Raw genomic sequence first — 20,683 nt, forward strand, 5'->3', positions numbered from 1 at the left:
CACGTATGCACACACCCGGGGAAACAGTTTTCCTATAGTTGCGAAATAATAAATAAATTATCTAATACAATCCGTGAAAATAGGGATTTTTCTAGCAAACGGTGGGTCGCACATTGGTCACGAAGCCTGCACTCGGAGACGATCGTTTGGTTTGAAGTGCGTGAAAGCTTTTGCTGCAAACCATTGGCACGGTACCAGCGATAGGCTCGCCTCTGTGAAACGACAAATGCAATAACGGTGTGGCCTTAATTTGTCTAACTAACGCATGTTACGCATCATAAATTAAGATCACTTGCTGCAACGGCGACAGTTAATCTTGGCGCTAACGTACCAGCGGCACAGGCCTTTTTCATTTGAATGTTGTATCAATGTAAGAATGATAGAATTATTGTGATTGTTTTACAGAAACTAGAACACTGTATGCCATTACATAACGGTTTCGATAATTGTTATTATAATAGTCAGTACAATGTTGTAATACTTAATAAAACGAAGAAAAATCATTAAGTAGGTGTTCACATGTATCTGAGAAAATCTAATTTTGAAGGTTAGTTCAACAAATTAAACTTAACTAGTTTTTAACAAATTCCGAAATTCAATCGAAAATATAGAAGTAACTTATATTAAGTTCATCAACGTTGCCTAAACTTAAGTAAGATTATCGTTGTATACAATACCAACTATACCAAATATCGTATATAATATACTACATAATACAATATTTATGATGACTGGCTGGATGAGACTCTTCCTAATTTTTTATAATTCTTTTCGAAGCGAATTAATGAAGATATTTTAGGTTCGCGTTGTGTGTTGCATGAACTAAATAGTAATTGGTCGAATAAAGCTGGGATTTATTGCAGTTATTAAACGCTAAATTGCATCGGACCCCAGGAAACGAAGGTACAAACCCTTAAATTTACAACTGTTTGATTTGTTCCCGAATCGAACAGATTACTGTCCCGCTGCACTTTATTACACCAAACGCCGAAGCATTTGGGTCCACAACTGCTAGGACTACAAAACTATTTTCTGTAAAATCCACAAGGACTCATCGAGCGACATAATTGCAACATTGTCCCACTCGACACGACTTGCGTTTCTTTCTTTCTTTCTTTCACACAGACGCAGAAAAGAAGCACTCATCGAAGCACTTACAATGGCACTACATAAAACGGGCCCCCTCAGTCCCGCTGGAATAATACAAGAGCAGACAAAAAAACTGCACCAAAAAGGCAATGTAAAACTGCATCAAAAACTTGCATAAAATTGTTCCTTCTTTTTCTCCCGACACTATTGTCGGGATCTTGTGTTTTTTTGCTTCGTAACCGTCCCGTTTCTTCTAGGCTCTGGCGAAAATTCCATAACTGCGCGCGGTGGCAAAAGTGGGCAAAAACTTGCATTAGATCAATCGTGCACACTCGAAGGAAGTGGCAGCGTCGGGCGAAGACAAAAATGAGGTCATTCATAGGGCGCAAAAAAAGGTAACCGAAAAATCCGAGGAACTTGGAATGGAATGCCTAGGGAAGGGCAAGGCAGCGGCCGACAGGGAAGGCAATCTCAAGACGCGATGCGTCGGATCGACCCGTTCCGCCGGCAGCTCCGGGAGGACTTACGGACAATTTATCACGCTGCTGGAGTGATGCTTGTTTAAATGTTTTGTGGCATTTGACAACGATTTCCAAAAGTGCATCCCATTCATGCGCCCCATTCATGCATTCTTCTGCGCCCTGGTTCCGGCCAGGGTACGTTGCGCAGGACGAACGACGACGAAATGCGCAAAAGAACCATGACGGAATCGTCGGCGACAACGGTACCGGTATGCCTTCGGTTTTATTGGCTACCTCCGGTTTTCTATAGTGGGCCTTAGATAGCGTAGAGCAAACCTCTAGCCGCGTCAATAAAAATAATTGATTGATCGTTTTGCTTTAAGGACCTCTTCACGGAACGGACACTCGAACGGTCATTTCTGTCGTTTTCGATTGCGATTCTGTGCGCGCCGGAGAATTTAGTGTCGTTTTTTTGCCAATTCATTATTCTAAACTTATTGATGGTTCAGTTCGCATTGCTTGAATGTGTATGTTTGGAATGTCTTAAGTGTTAATAATAGTTTCGAAGATTTTTACTTCTTTAGGATAGTTACTATTTTGATCTTGTACACTTTTTACTAAATTTAATCGAACTTTCTTAAACTTGTTTCCAATTGCTTGGCAAACCGATCAGCTCATCTGTCGGTAAGCCTGATCTAAAGTGTCACGTGAGTAGCGTTACAGTATGGCCATTGAATTGCACCCACCCATAACGCGTCCCTCGCTCGGTTCATCAAACATCAAGGAAGTCGACCGCCGACCGCTCTTCAATGTTCGAGGACACTCGACAGTCGTTGTGATAGTTATCAAAGGTATCGGCAAGTTCCACGGCAAGCGACAGTCAACTTCCCACGCAAATTTGAGAAAGATATCTTCAGTTCAGTTGTAACATGTATCTGCAGCTTCTGTTAATTTTGTTAAGGTAAAGGAAAGGTCAAAGTTCAATTAAAAAAATTTGCGAATCGGAAATTTGGACATTTATGAGCGATTATTATCTTCTCTTTATTAACTTATAACTTCATAGTACATTAAACAAATAACAAGAAAATACTAGGAATATTGCTTAAATTTATGTAATGAAGCATTTAAAAAACATATTCCATCTTATACTTATACTCATTCCATCAAATAGATTATCGAGCTTTTAAAAAAAGATCAAAGAGTAAATATTAGACACAATTTTCATATCGAATATTTTTTGTAAATCATTCAGTATGTTTATCCGCAACACAGTCGCCGGCAGCCTTTGGCAACCAACGTCCCATATCCGCAAGAAAGGATGCGCCAAATAAACAATACACTAATCCGAAAATAACATCAGCATCTCGCTGCAGGGCCAAACATCAATCTTTCCAATCCGTTGCCAAATTGGTTTATCCTTTGTGTTTGTCGGTTTTGCCAAGAAAGGATGTTCCAATGTACATTCGTCCTTTTGTCCGCATTGGCAAAATGGGTTTTTGTGTTTTCGCTACAATTGCGCCTCCGTTAACCCTTTGCCATTGCTAAATGTGTAAAACGCCGCCTGATTATGGGATTCTTCTTACAGTAATTATAAAAGGGCTTATCGTCTTCACACATCTACGTGTCGGTCAAGCATAAAACATTAAATATTGTTCTAGACATCCATTTTTTTTACAACAAATGCCTTTTGCCTGTAGAGAATCGTCGAAAGAGATCGCGGAGGCCTTACGCCAATGTAAACTGTATCAATGTAAACCGCAAAATATACAAACTACAAAAATATAGTTCAAAGGTTATTTTTCTACACTACTTTACATTAGGCGTGTTTAATGGAATGAATTTACATTACAAAAACGTGCACTGATGCTGTTTTCACTCATCCTATACAATTACAGAAATATTAGCTTGTAATGTGTGTTATTAATTAATCTATCATTTTGTCTATTGTCATCTTTTTCTCAGCAATATAGAGATAGAGTTTCAAAAAACACGGCATTATTTTAGAAATATATTATAGGGTTTTACTTTTAGTAAATTTTTCAGAATTGACATTGTCAAATATTGTCTGACTCAGTCAAATAAAAAAACTGATTCGGGAGCAGGATGAATTTGATATTGAATATAACTTTGACTTAAACGTTAAAAAATCACAAGTACTTTTTTCAAAACATGTTACGAAAATATTGTAGCATATATCTCTTAAAAATAAATTAAAAGGGATAGTAAACTATGTTAGTAAAAAGTAAATAAAAATAGGTAGCTTTATGGCCAGCTAATTATATCAGCTTTATGATTTAATTTTAAATCAGAAAGTGGACGGTGTAAAAGAGCAATTGGTTTTTATATAAATATTATCTGCATGTTTTAAATATGAAAATTTTATAAAACACGCATTTGTTCCGAAATGGCTTAATTTCAAACATTTAAAATTAAGCAAGTAATACGCCAACTTTTAAACTAGGCACAGAATTGCTGCTGCATGTCTCAAAAAAAAACGTTCCGTAGCTCCATTTGTTTATTCGCTTTTTGTTTTTATTTTATTTCGAAGTTCCAATCATCATATCTATAGAGTTACAAAACCCTGACAGAGCGTCACAAACGAACGGACCTTCAAACTATGATATGCTGCAAAGAAATAATGTCTAGTCCTCGGTACTCTCGCAACGCAATCTAGTTTTCGCTTTACAATGAGCTACTATCGCATACGTTTGTTTCAAATTTACATAAAATAAGAGTTTGAGGACTCACACACCTAATTGCACTTTAGTGACCATCTCCACTACATTACCGAGCCGGTATGTTATCTATCGTTTGCTTCAAATGCGATCGACACGAGCCTGCTTCTTTTTCACCGCCCTCCGGCCGGGATTTGGGATCTTCACCTTGGTCTGCTGCGCCAGACAGTCTGGCGGCACGTCTGGCCGCGCCGACAAGTCTAGCCAAGCCAACCTTAGCTTTCGACGGTACCTTAAGTTAATAGCCATACGATCGTAGACCTAGAATTCGAATGCAAGGCACCGCAAAGGAAAGATAGGACACGGTGTGGCGATGTACGAAAGGGGCGGAGCTCACTCGAGCCCGACCACGTGATCACTTTTTTTTTGCCTTCCTCCGTGTTTACAGATAGTTCTATGAATAACTGAGAGACGCTTCCTTCCATTTAGCATTCGACCCATTCATCCCTTAAAGCCTGCGTTCACCAACGTTGTAGGCCATCAAATGGAAAGGAGCCCGAAGCCGTGGTCGACCATCTGTTGATGTAGGTTTTCACCCCTCAAAAAGGTGACGAATTGCCGTGCCACTGATTACCGGGCCCTTTTTACTGAGGGCTACCGGATCCCTTTTTCCAATCACACACACACAGGTAGTTGCCTCTGCTTGTTGACCTAGCCATGCCCAGTTGCGCCGCGCCTGTACCAATCGTAACCATCCGTTTAGGGCCACCGATGGAGGGGAGGAAAAGGACACCGACCTGGCGGGACTTATAAATACCCTTCCCAGCATCAGCACTGTACAACAGTTCGAGATTTGTGTCCGAGAAGTGAGGTTGTGGCAGGAATCAATCTAGCCAACACACGTGATTGTAACGCTCGTAACGCCCAGTGGGACGCTTGAAGTGATCCGAGCGAAGTGACTGAGTTAGTGACCGCAAAACCGACGTCAAAATGTCGCGCTCGTTTCTGGTGGACTCGCTGATCAGTGATAAGCCGGTGCCGGTGAAGAAAAGCTTCCCCTATGGTCCGTTCACGCAGCTGCCCGTGACTCCACCAGCCACTCTGCCGTACACGGCGAGCTACGTCGGAAGCTACCTGTTCTCACTTGGCCTACAGCAACAGCAGCAACAGCAGCAGCAGCAGCAGTTGTTGCAGCAACATTCGCCACACTTCCCGCACATTCTACCCCACACACCAACGGGTCCGTCGGCGACCGGAGTGCCTTTCTGGCAGTCGGAGCTCAAGCTCGAACTGTCACCGAAGCTTTACCAACCGACCGATGTCTCGCCGCCACCGAAGCTTTCCCCCAAGGAGGACTACTACCGGAAGCTGTACCGCGCGGAACGAACCCCGGAACGCTACGCCCCCTACAGTGCCTCTTCGCCACCGACACCTACTGCCAGCGGTTCGAAGAAGTCCACTTCCATAACCAGCGCTCCCAACACCGGCTGTTCCAGTGCGATCACTCTGACAGCGCCATGTACCACACCTTCCCCAACACCGCTCGATCTCCCGCAAACTTACACCATCGACGACGAACTGTCGAGCAAGCGCATCCGGACGGCGTTCACCAGCACGCAACTGCTCGAACTCGAGCGGGAGTTTGCCAACAACATGTACTTGACGCGGTTGCGTCGTATCGAGATTGCTACGCGGCTCCGGCTATCGGAGAAGCAAGTCAAGATCTGGTTCCAGAATCGTCGGGTCAAGCGCAAGAAGGGTGATGCACCGTTTGGAGAGATCGGCACCGCACCAGGAATTGGGGATCGACTTTCGCCCACGGAGCACCACACTCAACAGTGCTGCTGCCGAGGATCGAGCTGTGGGCACGGATCGGACTCGGAGGATCAGCTGCGAGTGGACTCAGCTCCAGCGTCACCCAGCGCGGACAACCAGGAGAAGGCGTGGGACTTTAGCAAACACTATCACCACTGACCGTGGGACTCTCCCTCCAATTTGGTGCTTCTTATTGTAAATAGTTGATGCTGCCATAGAGATGCAAACGACTTTATCAATCTGTTCTGAACACGTGAATGTATTACCAGTAATTAGATATGTTACCATATGGGATGCAAATTTATAATAAAATTCTGAAATATCAAAAACCAAATTAATCAAATGCGTCTTAGCGTTATTGTTTTTGGGGAAGCTATTGGGAATGTATCATGCCCACCAACAGATCGTTATTGAATCACTTACTTTTATCGACCATCGTTGAAAGGAAATAATCGTTCCAAAATCTGCTTTAAAAAATATCTAGCAAAAGTAGAGCGGAAAACTACCCATTTTTTACTTCGTTGTAATTATCAAATTACCTATACAATGTCGAAAGCTTACAGATACGAATGGTGGAGAGTAGATTTATAAAAACTATTGGATGTGAATTGTTAAAAAGCAATGAAAAAATACATTTGAATCGCACACTTTGAAATACTACAAGCTAATGGTCTTTAGGATCGTAATTGTAAATGTATGATCTACGACAGATGAGGTTGAGGATAACAAAATAAACTAGTAGTACAAAAATCTCCCTGTACAACGTATCGTAAATAACAACCTTCTTCTTAAAGAGTGAACGATGGATTAGTGAAAGCTAGCTCAACTATTTTTTTTTTATCAAACACATTAAACGTACGTCTCGCATCGGAAAGTCAAATATGGTTTGTACAAAACACAAAAGTTGTTAAGGAAAACTATGTCCTTTACAGGTCCTTAAATAGAGCAATTGGATAAATCTACGACCAAAAATCACGATTCGATGCGCATTTCACTAACTCGATGACTTTGCAAGCTATTAAACCTTCCTTTCACAAAATCATTTGAAATTAACATCTTTTATATCTTTAGTACCCTTGGACACAATACCGTTTGGGAAATGGGAAAAATGCATATGCCTTTCAAGACAACTGGTACCAAACGCTCGGAATGCTCTGCCAAATGGGTCAATTAGTATCCCATCCACAGCAAGCATTCCAGAAAGAAATGAATTTTCTCCATGCGAAGGGCCGGAATCCATCCGTCAAAAGCGCGCCGGAAGCAACTGCATATGAAGCTAATTTACTTCAATTTTCACGCTCATCATCATCACACCGAGTTTCCTGTTTCTGGAAGCGACCTGAACGCCGATCCAAACCGATTGCTTGGCGAACATTTGCACATTCATTGTGTGCCTGATCCGGACCCAGGCAACGACGGAAGTGGAAGTACCAATCTGTCGGTGCTCTCTAGGATCTGTCTCCGGTGTATGGTAAACGATCGTACCCTGAACCTAATAACCTGGAAGTCAGAAGCGGATCCGCTTTCATTGTAGCTTATGAACTTGCAAATTCAACTGCAGCCGAGGAGCCAAGCCAATGGCACACCTTTTTCGGACCGGATCCTCGAACTCTGTGTTCAGCAGGGCTGATGACAAACAATGACGGCGAGGGAACAAGAAACTAACAACCTATTTGCAAGTCCCGTGGCAGCGTGATGATGAAGTTTTCCTCAGTGAGCAAAAAAATAAATAAACGAAAGAACTCCCAAACTTCCAACAAATGGAGGGGTTCCGGGTCCTCGACCTGCCGTTAAGTATGACGTTTATGACGAGGGCCAGGGCTTTCGGAAACGGATCAATTATGTGGGCGGATAAGTGAGCGAAGGCGACGGGAAGTGGCTAACCAGAAAGGACGACGCCGAAAACTGAACCGGAACCATTCACTGTCGGTCAAGGAAGCAGAGGCAGCCAGCCAGCTAAGTGAGACGCTTTGTTGCTTCGAGCCTCGGAGCATCGAAAGAGCCACGAGCGCCTCTCGAGCGGGCCTCGGTGCGGCAGGTTCATCCAGGATCCTCCGAGTGGCCGGATTACAACGGTTGTAATGGAGTGGAAACTCTCCTCGGCTGTTGACACAGCCGGTCAATGGAGTCAAGCGGGCGGCCTCCGGAAAGCGGCTTATCCTCACTAATCTAGATCGTTCAAGAAAGTGTGTCCGGCCGGAAGTTTTTCAATTTTGGCAACTGTTTCACCATTTTTCAATGGATTTTTGTTTGCATTGGCTAACGGGAACCAAAATTTGAAATTGGTAAAATCAAGGGTAGACCAATTTCTAGCCAATGTTGTGAACAATCCATCGATGGTATAAAAGCAATGTTCGTGTACCTACCTTCAGCCGGATAGTTTTCTTGCGATAGCAATACTTAAGCTATCTATTCTTAGCAACACCGTAAACTGTCGCTGTCCGACATTAATGGTTATCGACACGAACGAGTAAAGTCCTCATCGGAACATAGCGTAAGCTGTGAGAATGCTACATAGGCAGAAGGCAAGGTTTCATTAAGAGTGAGTGCTTTTACTTTGGAATATGTGCTTAGTCTAGAATAAACGTTCTTCCAATTTTTCTGTGCTCGAAAAAAAACTTAAATATCCTTATGTTTCTATATGCTTAAACATACATTTGATAACCTTATAGATCCTGATGCAGACCAATATAAAGGTATAATAATTCATGTCTTCCGCTGTTATGTTCTAAAAATGGGTGTAAAAAGTTCTCATGGTTTTGATTCTACGACTCTCAAACTAGTAAACTAATACAATACAATTGGCAATAAGAACACATTGCAAGATTGAAAAAAATACGTCTTATGCATGCAAGCTTCTATACAGATATTAAAAGTGTAAAAAACAGTTTATGTAAAGCATTTGTGCCTAACACTGTAAGTGGAGTTTAAAAGAACGTTTGAGACCAACAGATTGTTAGTCAGGTTTTTTTTAACCGGTTTGAAAACCAACATTTACATTAAATGTATGTTTACATTTAAACTACATTTCTGTTGATCCCACATACTCAAACCAACTTTGCAATACAAGCCGCAACCAATCGAATTCGGTACGAACATTGACCAGGAAATTTTTTTTCTTCAAATTGTAAAATTAAAGTTTAGCAAATCCTTACAGTATACAAGAATTTTGGAAATGTAAAATTTCATTTGAAACTGTCAGGGTCCTTTTCAATTGAATCTACTATCGGCAGAAATTCGTTTGACAGAAGTTCCGCTGTCTTGATAATCGTTGACTGTTGAACAGCGGAAAGTATTGATGTTTTAAGCATAACCGGATCGTGCTCTACAACAGTACCTTATTGATCATCTATCATTGACATCAAAACTGCGTTGTTTTGCCATCAGGTCGTTTACCTCGATAAAAAAGAACCACAAAACTTTTCGGTACCATCCGTTGATAATGGCGATGAAAATAAAATAAACAAACATAGCATTCGTGTAATAATAGCCATGGGCCGTGGATGCCCCTTTTAAGACGGGACACCACAGGCCCACAGACGTGCAACACTGTCCACTGTCAACAAACCACAAATCAATCCACGGACGAAAAACGAGAGGTCACAATGGAGGAGCCAAATGGACCTAACTTGAAACGCGGAAAAGAAGTTTAACCTATAATCCACGACCACAACGAAGGTGGACTGGTGGAATCGATTAATCATCAAGCGGCCATCGGCTTGCGTGGTGCTTGGTCAGATTCGCGTAGGATACGCCACACCACAATAGTAAACAGATGTAGGAAAGAAGAACCCTGACCACGGTGCCGCTGGCTCACTTCAGTGGACAGTCCCTCCAATTAAAGACTGGGCCTAGCCCGGTGAAGGAATAAAACTCCAATAAAAATCGATATCACCGCCCGTGCCCGCGGGTCCCCTGGAGGACAAAGGTACTCGACCTGGCCCAGGACCTTCGAGGTGTTGCACCGTCGTTCCACTGTCTTTGGAGCGACCGTTCTTCCTTGCCGCGACCAAGTGTGTGTGTGTTGCTGTAGTTTGTGCGTTGTTTGGTTTTTCAAAGGGAAGTTAATTTATTATCATTGCGCACCGCAGCCTAAAGGTGGTCCTATGGGTGTGTGTGCTTTTTTTCGCTTTCATTCCGCTTCTCCTTGTAGTTGCCATTCCTAGATGCAACAGCCGGTCCTTTGTCGGTGAATCGAGTGGCGATGTGGACGGGTCCGCCGGGCCAGCGACGACACTCTGTCTGGCGGCGAGTCCTGTACACTCACTGTTTCTGGTCTGCATTCTTCACCGAAAAGCCAACGAATTGTGCGAGGTAGGTTCGATTCTGTTGATCGAACCGAGGTACGCTACGTACCGGACTGGGATGTTTGATTTGAACAACAAAAAGTGTGTCCTTTCTGTTCGCCTTCCGAAAACCCCGAACATTCCTTGATCCGTTTCACATTGGCGCAGGTAGTTGGCGGCTCTCCTTAAGGATGGCAATTGTTTTCAGTTCTTTCTCTCTCTCACTTTCTGCTCTTCCGTTCACGCTACCTAAGTTTCTTTCATGGTCAACTATGGTTACCTGTTACCACTCATTGTGAGTACTCATTCATGAAAAGTGTCTTCGGTCCATTCATGCCGCCCGTTGTTCTCCGTTCATTCATCCATTCTGGGGCACATCAGTCACAGCGCACAAAAGGTCGGACGAGGACGAACCACCGACGCAAGAACGGGACGTCTTGGATGGCCTTTGTGTCCGAATCTCCCGAGTCCAGGCATGTCCCGAGCGTAAAATACACCGACACTGATTCTAACTGCACATCGGCCAACCCTAACCTCTGGCCGACAGGTCCACATAACGCGCGGGCCGCCCCCGCTGCGCTTGGTGACAAAACCACCGCCACAGGCGTACGGCAGATACCGGCACAGGTACCTCTGTCCGCTCCCTATTCGCTGGTCCCTGGAGCGTTTCTGGAGTGGACTATTGGATTTGAATTTGTCACCACCCGCGGCGCTGATCGAGCATCCGATTTGAATAGCTGCAGGCTCGGTCAAAAGTCAAGGAACCATTTTCGCCACGGGGAGCCACCCTATGGAGCCCCCTGTTTCGGCATGCCATATCGTGGGAAAACGATCGGCAATCGATCGCGGCAAAAACCATACTCATGGCTCCGTAATGGGCGTGCAATTTTCAACTCCGCCGTGAAGTAGGCGGAGGACGATCGACGCAAAACTGCTTCATCACCACCGGACTTCTTCGGATGCGTCAGAATGAAAAAGGAATGCTTTCAGTGTACGATCACCATGTCCACATGACGCAACTGTCGGTTTTGGTACAACATCTTTAACATTTTGAATATTAATCACTCAAAATGTTGGCTCTAAAGACTACCGAATGGTTTGTAACCGAACATCTTGTAACACGACAGAAGTATATAAGTGCAACGGCAAACATTTATCTGTGTAACTTACTCTGATGTTTTTTCAAGTCACGACATCGACACTAAGTCAAAGATATAATTTTTCAACGCGGAACCAATGGACACCTGTCGTATATTGTATTATAGGTATGAGCAACGCAATCCCGGTATAGCCAAGCCCTGAAGTTGAAGTTTCAAATTGGTGCAGCTAGGTTTGAGTTAAAAAGAAAAAGCTTTAGTGTCTATAGTTTAATCCATTGAGGCAAACGTCGGCAAACAATGATATCACTTGAAAAGAGAGCGGAGCTCCAGAATGGGACATTAGACCATGACAAACTACGAAAGTCTGGTAACGATCAAGCTAATTGTATACGAATTAAAATAAGGATAACAGGGGTAAAAAAGAATAAGGTCATGGAGAGTCTTGCAGCTATTACCTATGGGTTCCTAAAATTCCAGTTCATTTACGTTCAGCTTAAAAATTTATCTTGAAGGTGTTTTCAATTGCTTGTTAGAATCCTGAAACTGCAGATCTCTTCATACCATCAATCCACATAAAAGAGTCATACATATCTCATTGCCACCATTCCTGTCTGTCGTAGAGTCACGAGTATCCCCATAGTTGGCCCAATCGGTTCTATAGTTGGTACAATTCCCATCGGAACGCTACAAACGACTACAATGTGCACTTCCTTCCTACTTTTGCACGCTATTCTGCGAATACCAGGTAACAATTGCTTTCTCCCACGTCACCAGTGAATGACACGGAAACGATCCATGTCAAGCAATGTCCTCGTGTCATTCGTTTTCGTTTTAGTCTTTTCCATTTTTTTACCAAGATTTGAAGCTTCATGAGAACGCAACAGAAAACAACAGCCCGCAGGAGCTCCCGAAGGAGTTTAAAGACATCCTAATAACCTGCTAACAGCAACACTGGAAGAGGAAGTGGTTCTAATAGTGTTGAACTTCTAAAGAAAATACCCTTCCGAGTATGGGTTTCCGATTGTGTTGCCACACTCAGGTCGATCAGTATTCTCCGGGACCACGGGAACTGCTTCCAAGGGAGTTTCGAATCCATGACGTCGACAGCGTGGGTCATTCCTGCTGCGTTGGTGATATACCGGTCAAGATTTACAACCCCTTTATCCGGGGGATACCCAGACAAGGGGGATACCGGTGTGCGCCAGACAAGAAACGTATAGCCGAATCGTGTGCTCGATGATGTAACAACCAGCGCTCGAATTGATACGTCATCCGAGTGGCCAACGTCCTCGGGATCCTCGAGCCGGGATGTTCCAAGAAGAACAATCCGTTGCAAATAGCCCGACCAACAACCCTCTTTCCTGAAGTATGTAGTTTTATGGTCTCTGGTCTCTGGCGATAAAACTCGGACTGGCCGTTCAGCCTCCAAGAGCAGACCCAGAAGATCCCGCTGTGCTGCTCGAGCGTTGGGAATGTTTTCCAAAGCAATTGTCGCTCCCGGTGTTAACCTTCCCCTCTGGAGAGTTGCTGCTGCGCCTGAATCTGAAGAGCGTATCGAAATTGAGGCTTATTAACGTGTGTCCATCTGTACGGCACAGCCATTTAACGGTGCGTCAGGGCCACTACAGAGAGACCCGGAACCATCCGGTCGGTCGTCCGTTCCAGTTGATGCTCCTTTCACACTGCCGGGTGGCTTCCACCGAAAAGTCCTTGGCATGATAGGCTAGACCGTGAGCGTTTTCGGTCACTCCCGATCGTCTCTGCCCGTGGTCCCGTTTTCCGGTTCCCCTCTTCCCATTTGCCAACTCATCGGGATCGGGAGGCCGACGGAAATTTGCTTCCGCTGCCCTCGTTTTTGGGGTGGAACGCGATGCCAGCACGCCAGCAGCCGGGAGCAGCAGACCCTTAGACGTAATCCAATTAGCGGTGAAATTAAGATAACAAACAAATTTCATTAAAATTATAAAATGATATCAAATTAAATTGGCTACGCTACACTGGTACCACTGGTCTGGGCTAGAAAAGCGGTTATAATTCTTCATTTGAACCTGCTCACTCCGCCAGCTCTGCAAGCGTCGAAGAACCACAATAGCACGACTGAGAGGCTGAAAAAAATCGAGCACACCGAAATGGTAGCGAAGGCAACGCGCGGCAACAAGATCAACACGCCATCGATCGATGTTTACCTTTCACAAGCGCTCTCCGTTGTCCGCTGGGTGTGTTTGTTTACAGGTTTCCCGTTTTTTTGTGTGTGTATCGAGGATTCTTTTGCTGATCGAGAGTGTCAATAGCTTGCGGCAAGCGATCGGCTAGGATCACCGAGGACCAGGCGTGTGTATGTCGGCACACTGCACTGTAGCTCCCACAGCCGTTTGTAGTGCATTTTTCCAATCGATCTTTGCGTCACAACAGAAGCGGCCATCAATGGAATCAATGTTTTCCGTAGCCCCAGCGTTAAGCGTCACATCCTTTCGCACGGTGCTTTCGGCTTTCGACAGTGTTGTGGACGACAAAAAGCTAACAGGTACGATCTTATGGGAATACAATGTCGATCTCCCTAGGGTTTGGTACTTCGAAATTATCAAAATCATTAAACCCGTCATTGTTGGTGCCCTTGATTTTGTAAATAATATGATAATGACAATTGCTGCACCAGAGCGAGTGTTAAGCAAGCATAAGTGACAGGTGGCAGAGAAACACTGATTTTAATTTTCATTATCGTGTTCGCAACAACGACAGATTTGGTGTCGAGAGGAGACCCATTCCCGGAGCCAAGTCTTCATGGAACTCCCAAGTCAGCCGTTAGAAGCAGCAAGGTCGTCGAAACTGAAATCATGCCCGTACGTGATGAGAAGACATTACGCTGTCTCGGAATCCGAATATTATTGACCTCTCTAGATCGACACCGCCACCTGCACTACCATCTCCCAAGCACACCCTGGCAGCATTTGATTCACGGAATCCAATTCATGCAAACTATCCTACTTTGAGCGAGCGTGAGAATGGGGTTCTAGTTTGCCGACGATACCGGAACAGCTACTCTATAACGACTACCGGAAACTCTGGGCGATTCTTCGCCTAAATGTTAACGAGCACCATCTTTCGCCATATTGCCCACGTCCCGTATCTGTTGCCAGCTAACTGCATGCACTACCGACCATTCCAGTGCGACGTGAGACAGGGACACACAAGTCACAGTCTCGGACACATTCCGAAAGCGCAACGTTCCAGTAACCGCACCATCAGCGGTGGCCATTTCCGTTTTGTGCTGTACTCCCCCCGGTGCAGGACCCAGTGACTGAGACCGCCTAGACATTCGGGGGTCCAATGAAAGCAAAGCCCGGCTTTGCATCGATTTAGTATTCATATCTTAATGTGCTCGTGTGCGGTGTGCTCTGTGCTCTCGGTTTGTTTCCAGGCGTGGGGATCACACTCACAGCTAGTAGCTTCATTGTCCGCGGTCATCGTACACCAAACCCAGTTCTACCCAGCGGTTCTACCATCGGCCAGAATATGGCCTAAGAACTGGCTGCCCGGCGACTTCACGCGGAGGCACGGTTGTTGCCGGCACGCGAAATGTATCGCATTTCAATTTAATTTAAATACAAACGATCAATAAAAACTACTCGCGACGCGATGATTGCAGGACAAAAATTAATTCTTCTCCCGTTCGGAGCCGTTCCTGTCTGTCGCTGTGCCATTTTGGAAGTCTGTGTGTGTACGTGTCTCACGTATACCACAGAGACTAACCATTAAACGGGCGGCCCACCATCATCATCGTGGCCATTATCACCAGCGAGCAGGAAGAAACACTAGCCGGCTACCTTCGTCGATTAGTAACATTTCAGTGTCCGGACCGAACGGATGCGCACGAGCTTGGGTCCTAGAGCCAGCCGTCTAGGCTCCTCGGCTGTAGTTTTAGGTGGTCAACGAGGAATCAAAGTGACACCTTGGGACCTTCCCGTGCACCTTTAAGGCACTCGATTAGCTAGCGGCCGAGATCGTATGGCAGCTTCAGTGTGTGTGCTGCATCCCAAGGCTCATTTCGTGAAATGTGTTGCGTGCAACGAGCGTGACACTCCAGAGTGAGCAGTTGAGGTCAAACCCTTGGTGAAATTGTCAGTGCCTAGTTCCTGGATCATAAACTACTTATCAAGGACCGAACGTTCCCAGTGTCAAAATGAGCAACAGCTTGCATGGTATCTTCAATGAAACGCTGGCTGACTTTGCGATTCTGGCCTCGGCAGCCGTACTGTCGACAAACGGGACCGGCACGATCGATGACCAAAGTGTAGCCGACGGCGAGGAATTGGCTGCCGGCGCAACCACAGCCACCGGAACCCAGAGGCGGTTCCTGGCCACGCCCAGCTTGGTCCTCGTGGTCCTGTCGTACATTTTCGGCTGCGTGGGCAACCTGATCGCCCTCATTCATCTGTGGCGTAACGTCCGAAACACCAAACACGCGCTCATGCTGAAGTAAGTTTTGTGGAATCTCGGGAAGCGCCAGGGTACGTCAATCGACATTCGCGTCACGCGCCAAACCGCTGGAGCCCACAGTGTTTCGACCCGTTTCCGGTCATGGGGACTGTCAAAGTTATGATGAAGACAGCGTTGTATGAAGAAGGACACTGAGGCTAACATGTGGGCTTGCCTGCTGCGAGTGCCGGCAATTAGTAGGATTCGAATGTGTTCAATAGATTGCACTGACGTAGGTCTCCCGGTCGGGCGTCCAGGATCACTGGAAGCACAGTAATTACTGTTTAGTTCCTCTTTATTGAAGGCAATGAGATAAATGTTTTATGATGTTGTCCTCGGCAATTAAGAAGACCAAGGTTTAAAGGAAACACGATGGCGTATCATCAGACATATCACGGCTTATTACGGTTGCTCTGCGTGTGTCGCACTTTATGTAGCCTTATTCAGGCTCATCTTATTGGAGATCTGACCCTAATACTTGCAATAGTTTTTTGAATATATGGTTTTGAATTTTCTTTTTCAAAGTCTATACCATTTTACCACTCCACGAGAAGTCACGTTTTGCATAAAATCTTGTAACTATGTTATATTAGAATTTATTAAACCATTAACTAAAACAATGCAGAATTTTTTAAATCCGTTTAAATTAAACAAACATTCACTTATTTTTGGAAATTAAAATATTCAAGTAAGAAAATTAGTTCAACAACGAAAGAAATGAACATAATTAATATGAAAGGGAAAGAGTACTGCCAAGAAGCAAAGATCAATTGAACAGTCTTTCAAAAAAATTGGAATATTTAGTCCCGAAGTGAGATTTTAGAAGATCGAAGAAGAATATTTAGATCGAAGAACGAAATTACAAACAAATGTGTACATGGTCATAGTGCATTTTATTTCTATTAGTTTAACTGCTCATTCACAATGTTCAGTTTGCCCTTCAGTTCTTAGCAAGCGTTACACCTATTAATGAGCAATTTTGCTCCATTGTCCACCGCATCGCTTTCCAGATGCTTGCTGACGAATGATTTGATTGGACTTTGCGGAATGTTTGTGCAGATGTGTTTGCATCTTTACCTCCCAAAGGAACTGGTAACAGCCAACATTCGCCACTTCTGCACCTTTCGTGTGATTTGGCGTGTTTTCGGCATCAGTTCCGGGATAGTGGCGTTTGTGATGGCGTTCGAACGGTACATAGCGCTAGCGAAACCGTTTTTCTACCACAAAGTACGTACGTCGTAGGGTCTGGGCTCTGGGGCCATTTGTGTGTGATGATGCTGATCTCCCTCTTTCCCGGGTTTCCAGCACGTAACGGATAATCTCATCCGCAAATCGATCTTCATCCTCTGGACCATCGGAGCCTTCATAACCTTCCTTCCCCTGTTCGGGTTTGGCATATACTTTGATGAGAGGAAAAAAGCATGCGCGCGATACAAAAGTGCAACGGAACCAATGGACGTGGCGTACGCGTACATTTTCTTCAGCGTTGGTAAGCCACGGATAAGTCGCGGAAAAGTAAGCAATGTTCCAGCAACTTCGTTTTGCGTTGATCCTCAGGAATACTACTCTGCATTGGGATCGTCATCTGTAATCTCAGTGTACGGAAGGTGCTGTATCAATCTCACCGTAAAATGTGCCGTCAGTTTGGTTCCATCAAACCCACGCCGATGCTGAGCCGATCCATGCGCCATGCACAAAAGTCGGCGAGCTTCACCGACTCCAACATCATCCGGATGTTCAACGAACCGACGACGGAGGAAATTCGGTTCGCCAAACTCATGACTGTTCTTTCGGTGTTCTTTCTCATTTGCTGGCTCCCACAAATGGTAAGTCAAACGCAGAATGTGCTGTTAATCGCGACCTCACCTTGGTTTCCTAATGTTTGTCCCCAGATTAGCATCATCTTGCTGCAAAATATTAGCCCAGCGATGGAGCAAAAACTGTCGTGGATATTCCGCATTTCCGATCTTCTCATTCTGGTGCACTTCATGCTTGATCCGTACATTTACGTGCTGCTGAAGCAACGACGTCGCAGCGATCTCCGAACGATGATACGTTACATGTTCAGCCGCAATCAGTTCAAAATAGTGGAGACGGCAATTTCGCCCCTGCAAAAGTCCACCAACTCGTCTCCGCTTCCTTGAAGCGTGCTACGGACGCCGTTGGTTCACTTTCACATTTAGCTCGATAACGAACCAATTCATTGGTTTTTTCAACAACTCGAGGATAAAACAATGCCAATGGCAAATGTTGTTCTGAACAGCATCACTTTGGGGATGCAGTTGCAATAAATATTCGATATGTATTTTACACTCTGGATGGATTCTGGGTTTTCTTTCTATTGATGTTTAAATGAGCGTAGAGAATGAGTGGAGCAAGACTTAATCAGCAATTCCCCTTTGAATCGTTAATTTAAAACGTTTAATATTTGTCCATTTGCTTTACCTTCCTCACTTTCCTTATCCTTACAAAAAAACTTACCTAAAATGTCCTAAATAGATTGAATGTGATCTATAAACATGTTTGTTTACAGTAGTCTAATTTTCAAAAGCACCTCAAACTTGCCTTGTTAAAAATTTCGAACCAACAATTTATCCTGGGACGTTACGTGGGCTTTTTTGCTAAATTTTAAATTTATTGTCAAATGATTTACTTACTTACTGGTTCGGTCCAGGCCTGGCCGGGTTGGTGTCACAAAACTGAAGCTTGTGAACTGCTTTCTTGAAATTTTGAAAGTAATTTCGTTTCAAAGCCGAAAGGAAAGAAACACTAAAAATATCAACATCCGAAATCTACATCCAGAACATGGAACATGCATTAGGTATTGACAACAGTTAAGCCGTCAAACATTATATTAATCGACAACCACATCATAACCGTATAACCGTTGGGAAGTTAAACACAAAAAAGCAAAATTTGAAAAGCTCTTGCACGCAAATAACCGGTTCATGTGTTGCAAGCAACATTCGGAGGCATGAACCGGTTGGATGTTGTTTCTCCTGCTGTAGGAAAGAGGGAGATGGCATACCAGCGTGCTCTGTTTAGCGTACAGAGCGTTCGGATGTTAACATCGGACCTCTCGCTCCGATTTTGTAGCTTGCCTTGTCGGGAACATTGGATCAAAGGGGAGGAAAACACCACCCCTCACCACCCGCTGTGGAACGCCTGGTGTCCGTCAAAAGGAGGAAAAATCAAAACAGTACTGTCAAACTTGCCATGGCTGTCGGCGGCCAAGAAGACGACGATATTTGGGGAAGAAAATTTGGACACAACAGTGGAAAAGGTCACTCGCGGGGACTGGTGGTGGCTGGGTAGGTTAGCGCAGCGAAAGTGGCCATTGTGTCTCTCCGTGGCCACCAGTGTCTTCTCCGTCTTATTCGTTCATAAGGACCGCCGCGTCTGTCGCGTGTAAATGATAAAATAGAAGCCGATGTCACTTCCGCCGAAGTGACGAAACCTTGTTTGTGATATCACCTCTAGTCAAGCCCCCCTTTCCGAGTCCCACTTGCTTCCCGTTTTCCTTCCGCAATACTGCTAATGGAACACAATTTTCCCACCGAGTGCCATACTTTTCGAACCGTGAAAAGTGGAGACTAAGAGTCACTGCTGATAAGCGCACCATCGGAGTGTGTGTGTGAGCAGAATTCAAGTTGAGCGCAAAGAAGAAGGCAGCAGAGGTGCTTAATGCAGGAAGGGAAGGGCAAGTTGGAGAGCTGTCGAAACGAGGTGTATCGAAACTGAAGTGCTACCTGCTGGGGGCTCGTGTGCGGAGGAAAATGAAGGCATAGCCGAACCCGTTGCACCACGACTGAACGGGCGATAGAAACAGCCACTAGCGCTTATCACAAGTGCGCCACCACCAACAACACCGGGCCTATTGCTGCTGCAGCCACAATCGAGCACATTGTGCCGTGAACCGCAACAACTTCAAAGCAGCCTTTCTTCACAGGTTGCCACACGTTAGTCGTTTCGCCTACCCACAATGCAGGGCCAGTGAAGCGCGGAACGCTGCGCCAAACACTGGACGACAGAACACGGGAAAGCCTGCCGTCGCGTTCGAAAGCATCCTGCGGTTGAGAAGTTTGATTGAGGAGCAAAATGTTTGCGTCGTTAAAAAATAAGATAAAAGAAGAAACTGGCAACGATGTGGCACCGCTTTCCGTCACCAGATCGCGCCGCCACGCGGAATCACTGACCAGCGCCAGCTCGATTGACGAGCTGAGCGTGCTCGAGCAGAAGGATGCTGAACTGAGCGCTACCCGTGTGGAGCTGCAAGAACTGGCCAACCACTTGCACAGCTTTCGCGAGCAAGTACGCCTGCTGGAGGAATCCAAGGCAGGGCTGGAGCAGTCAAACAAGGCGCTCGAAGAAAAACTACACGCAAGCCAAGTGCAGCGCGAACTGCAACGCGAGGAGCAGGACAAGATACAAAACTTCCAGCAGCAGGAAATATCGAAGCTAAAAAGTATGCTGCTGTTCCGTGAGCAGGAGGCCGTCGATCGAATATCGCATCAGAAGACGGCCGAGCAGCAGGTTGAAAGCTTGCGGCATGAGTTGAGCCGCCTGAGAGGGCTAGAGCCGATGCTGGAAAATGCACAGGATGAGCTGGAAAACCTACGCCACTCGTCGCAGTGCGAGCGCACCAACCTGGTCTCGACACTGGCGGCCGTGGAGGAAGCGAACCGGCATCTGAAGAGCCGCATCCAGGTACTGGAAGATACGCGGGTCTCGCTAACGACCAACGGTAGCAGTATCGACGAGAAGATTCAATGTTTGCTGCA

At 45.2% G+C, this 20,683-nt stretch overlaps 2 protein-coding genes across 2 annotated transcripts; both read left to right on the top strand.

Moving 5' to 3' along the window:
* The first annotated feature begins 5,215 nt into the window (after window positions 1–5,215).
* On the top strand, window positions 5,216–6,199 carry LOC128270442 (GS homeobox 1-like). Its single transcript, XM_053007839.1, has one exon. It carries the CDS (start codon window positions 5,216–5,218, stop codon window positions 6,197–6,199), a length of 984 nt encoding a protein of 327 aa, XP_052863799.1.
* A 9,299-nt stretch (window positions 6,200–15,498) lies between these two features.
* On the top strand, window positions 15,499–18,046 carry LOC128273057 (prostaglandin E2 receptor EP2 subtype). The gene is made up of 5 exons (XM_053010970.1): window positions 15,499–15,902; window positions 16,913–17,129; window positions 17,208–17,391; window positions 17,460–17,728; window positions 17,795–18,046. Exons 1-5 carry the CDS (start codon window positions 15,607–15,609, stop codon window positions 18,044–18,046), a joined length of 1,218 nt encoding a protein of 405 aa, XP_052866930.1. The 5' UTR covers window positions 15,499–15,606.
* Window positions 18,047–20,683: the final 2,637 nt, after the last annotated feature.

Source organism: Anopheles cruzii, chromosome 3, assembly GCF_943734635.1.
Source record: "Anopheles cruzii chromosome 3, idAnoCruzAS_RS32_06, whole genome shotgun sequence".
In the NCBI taxonomy this organism is placed as follows: domain Eukaryota; kingdom Metazoa; phylum Arthropoda; class Insecta; order Diptera; family Culicidae; genus Anopheles; species Anopheles cruzii.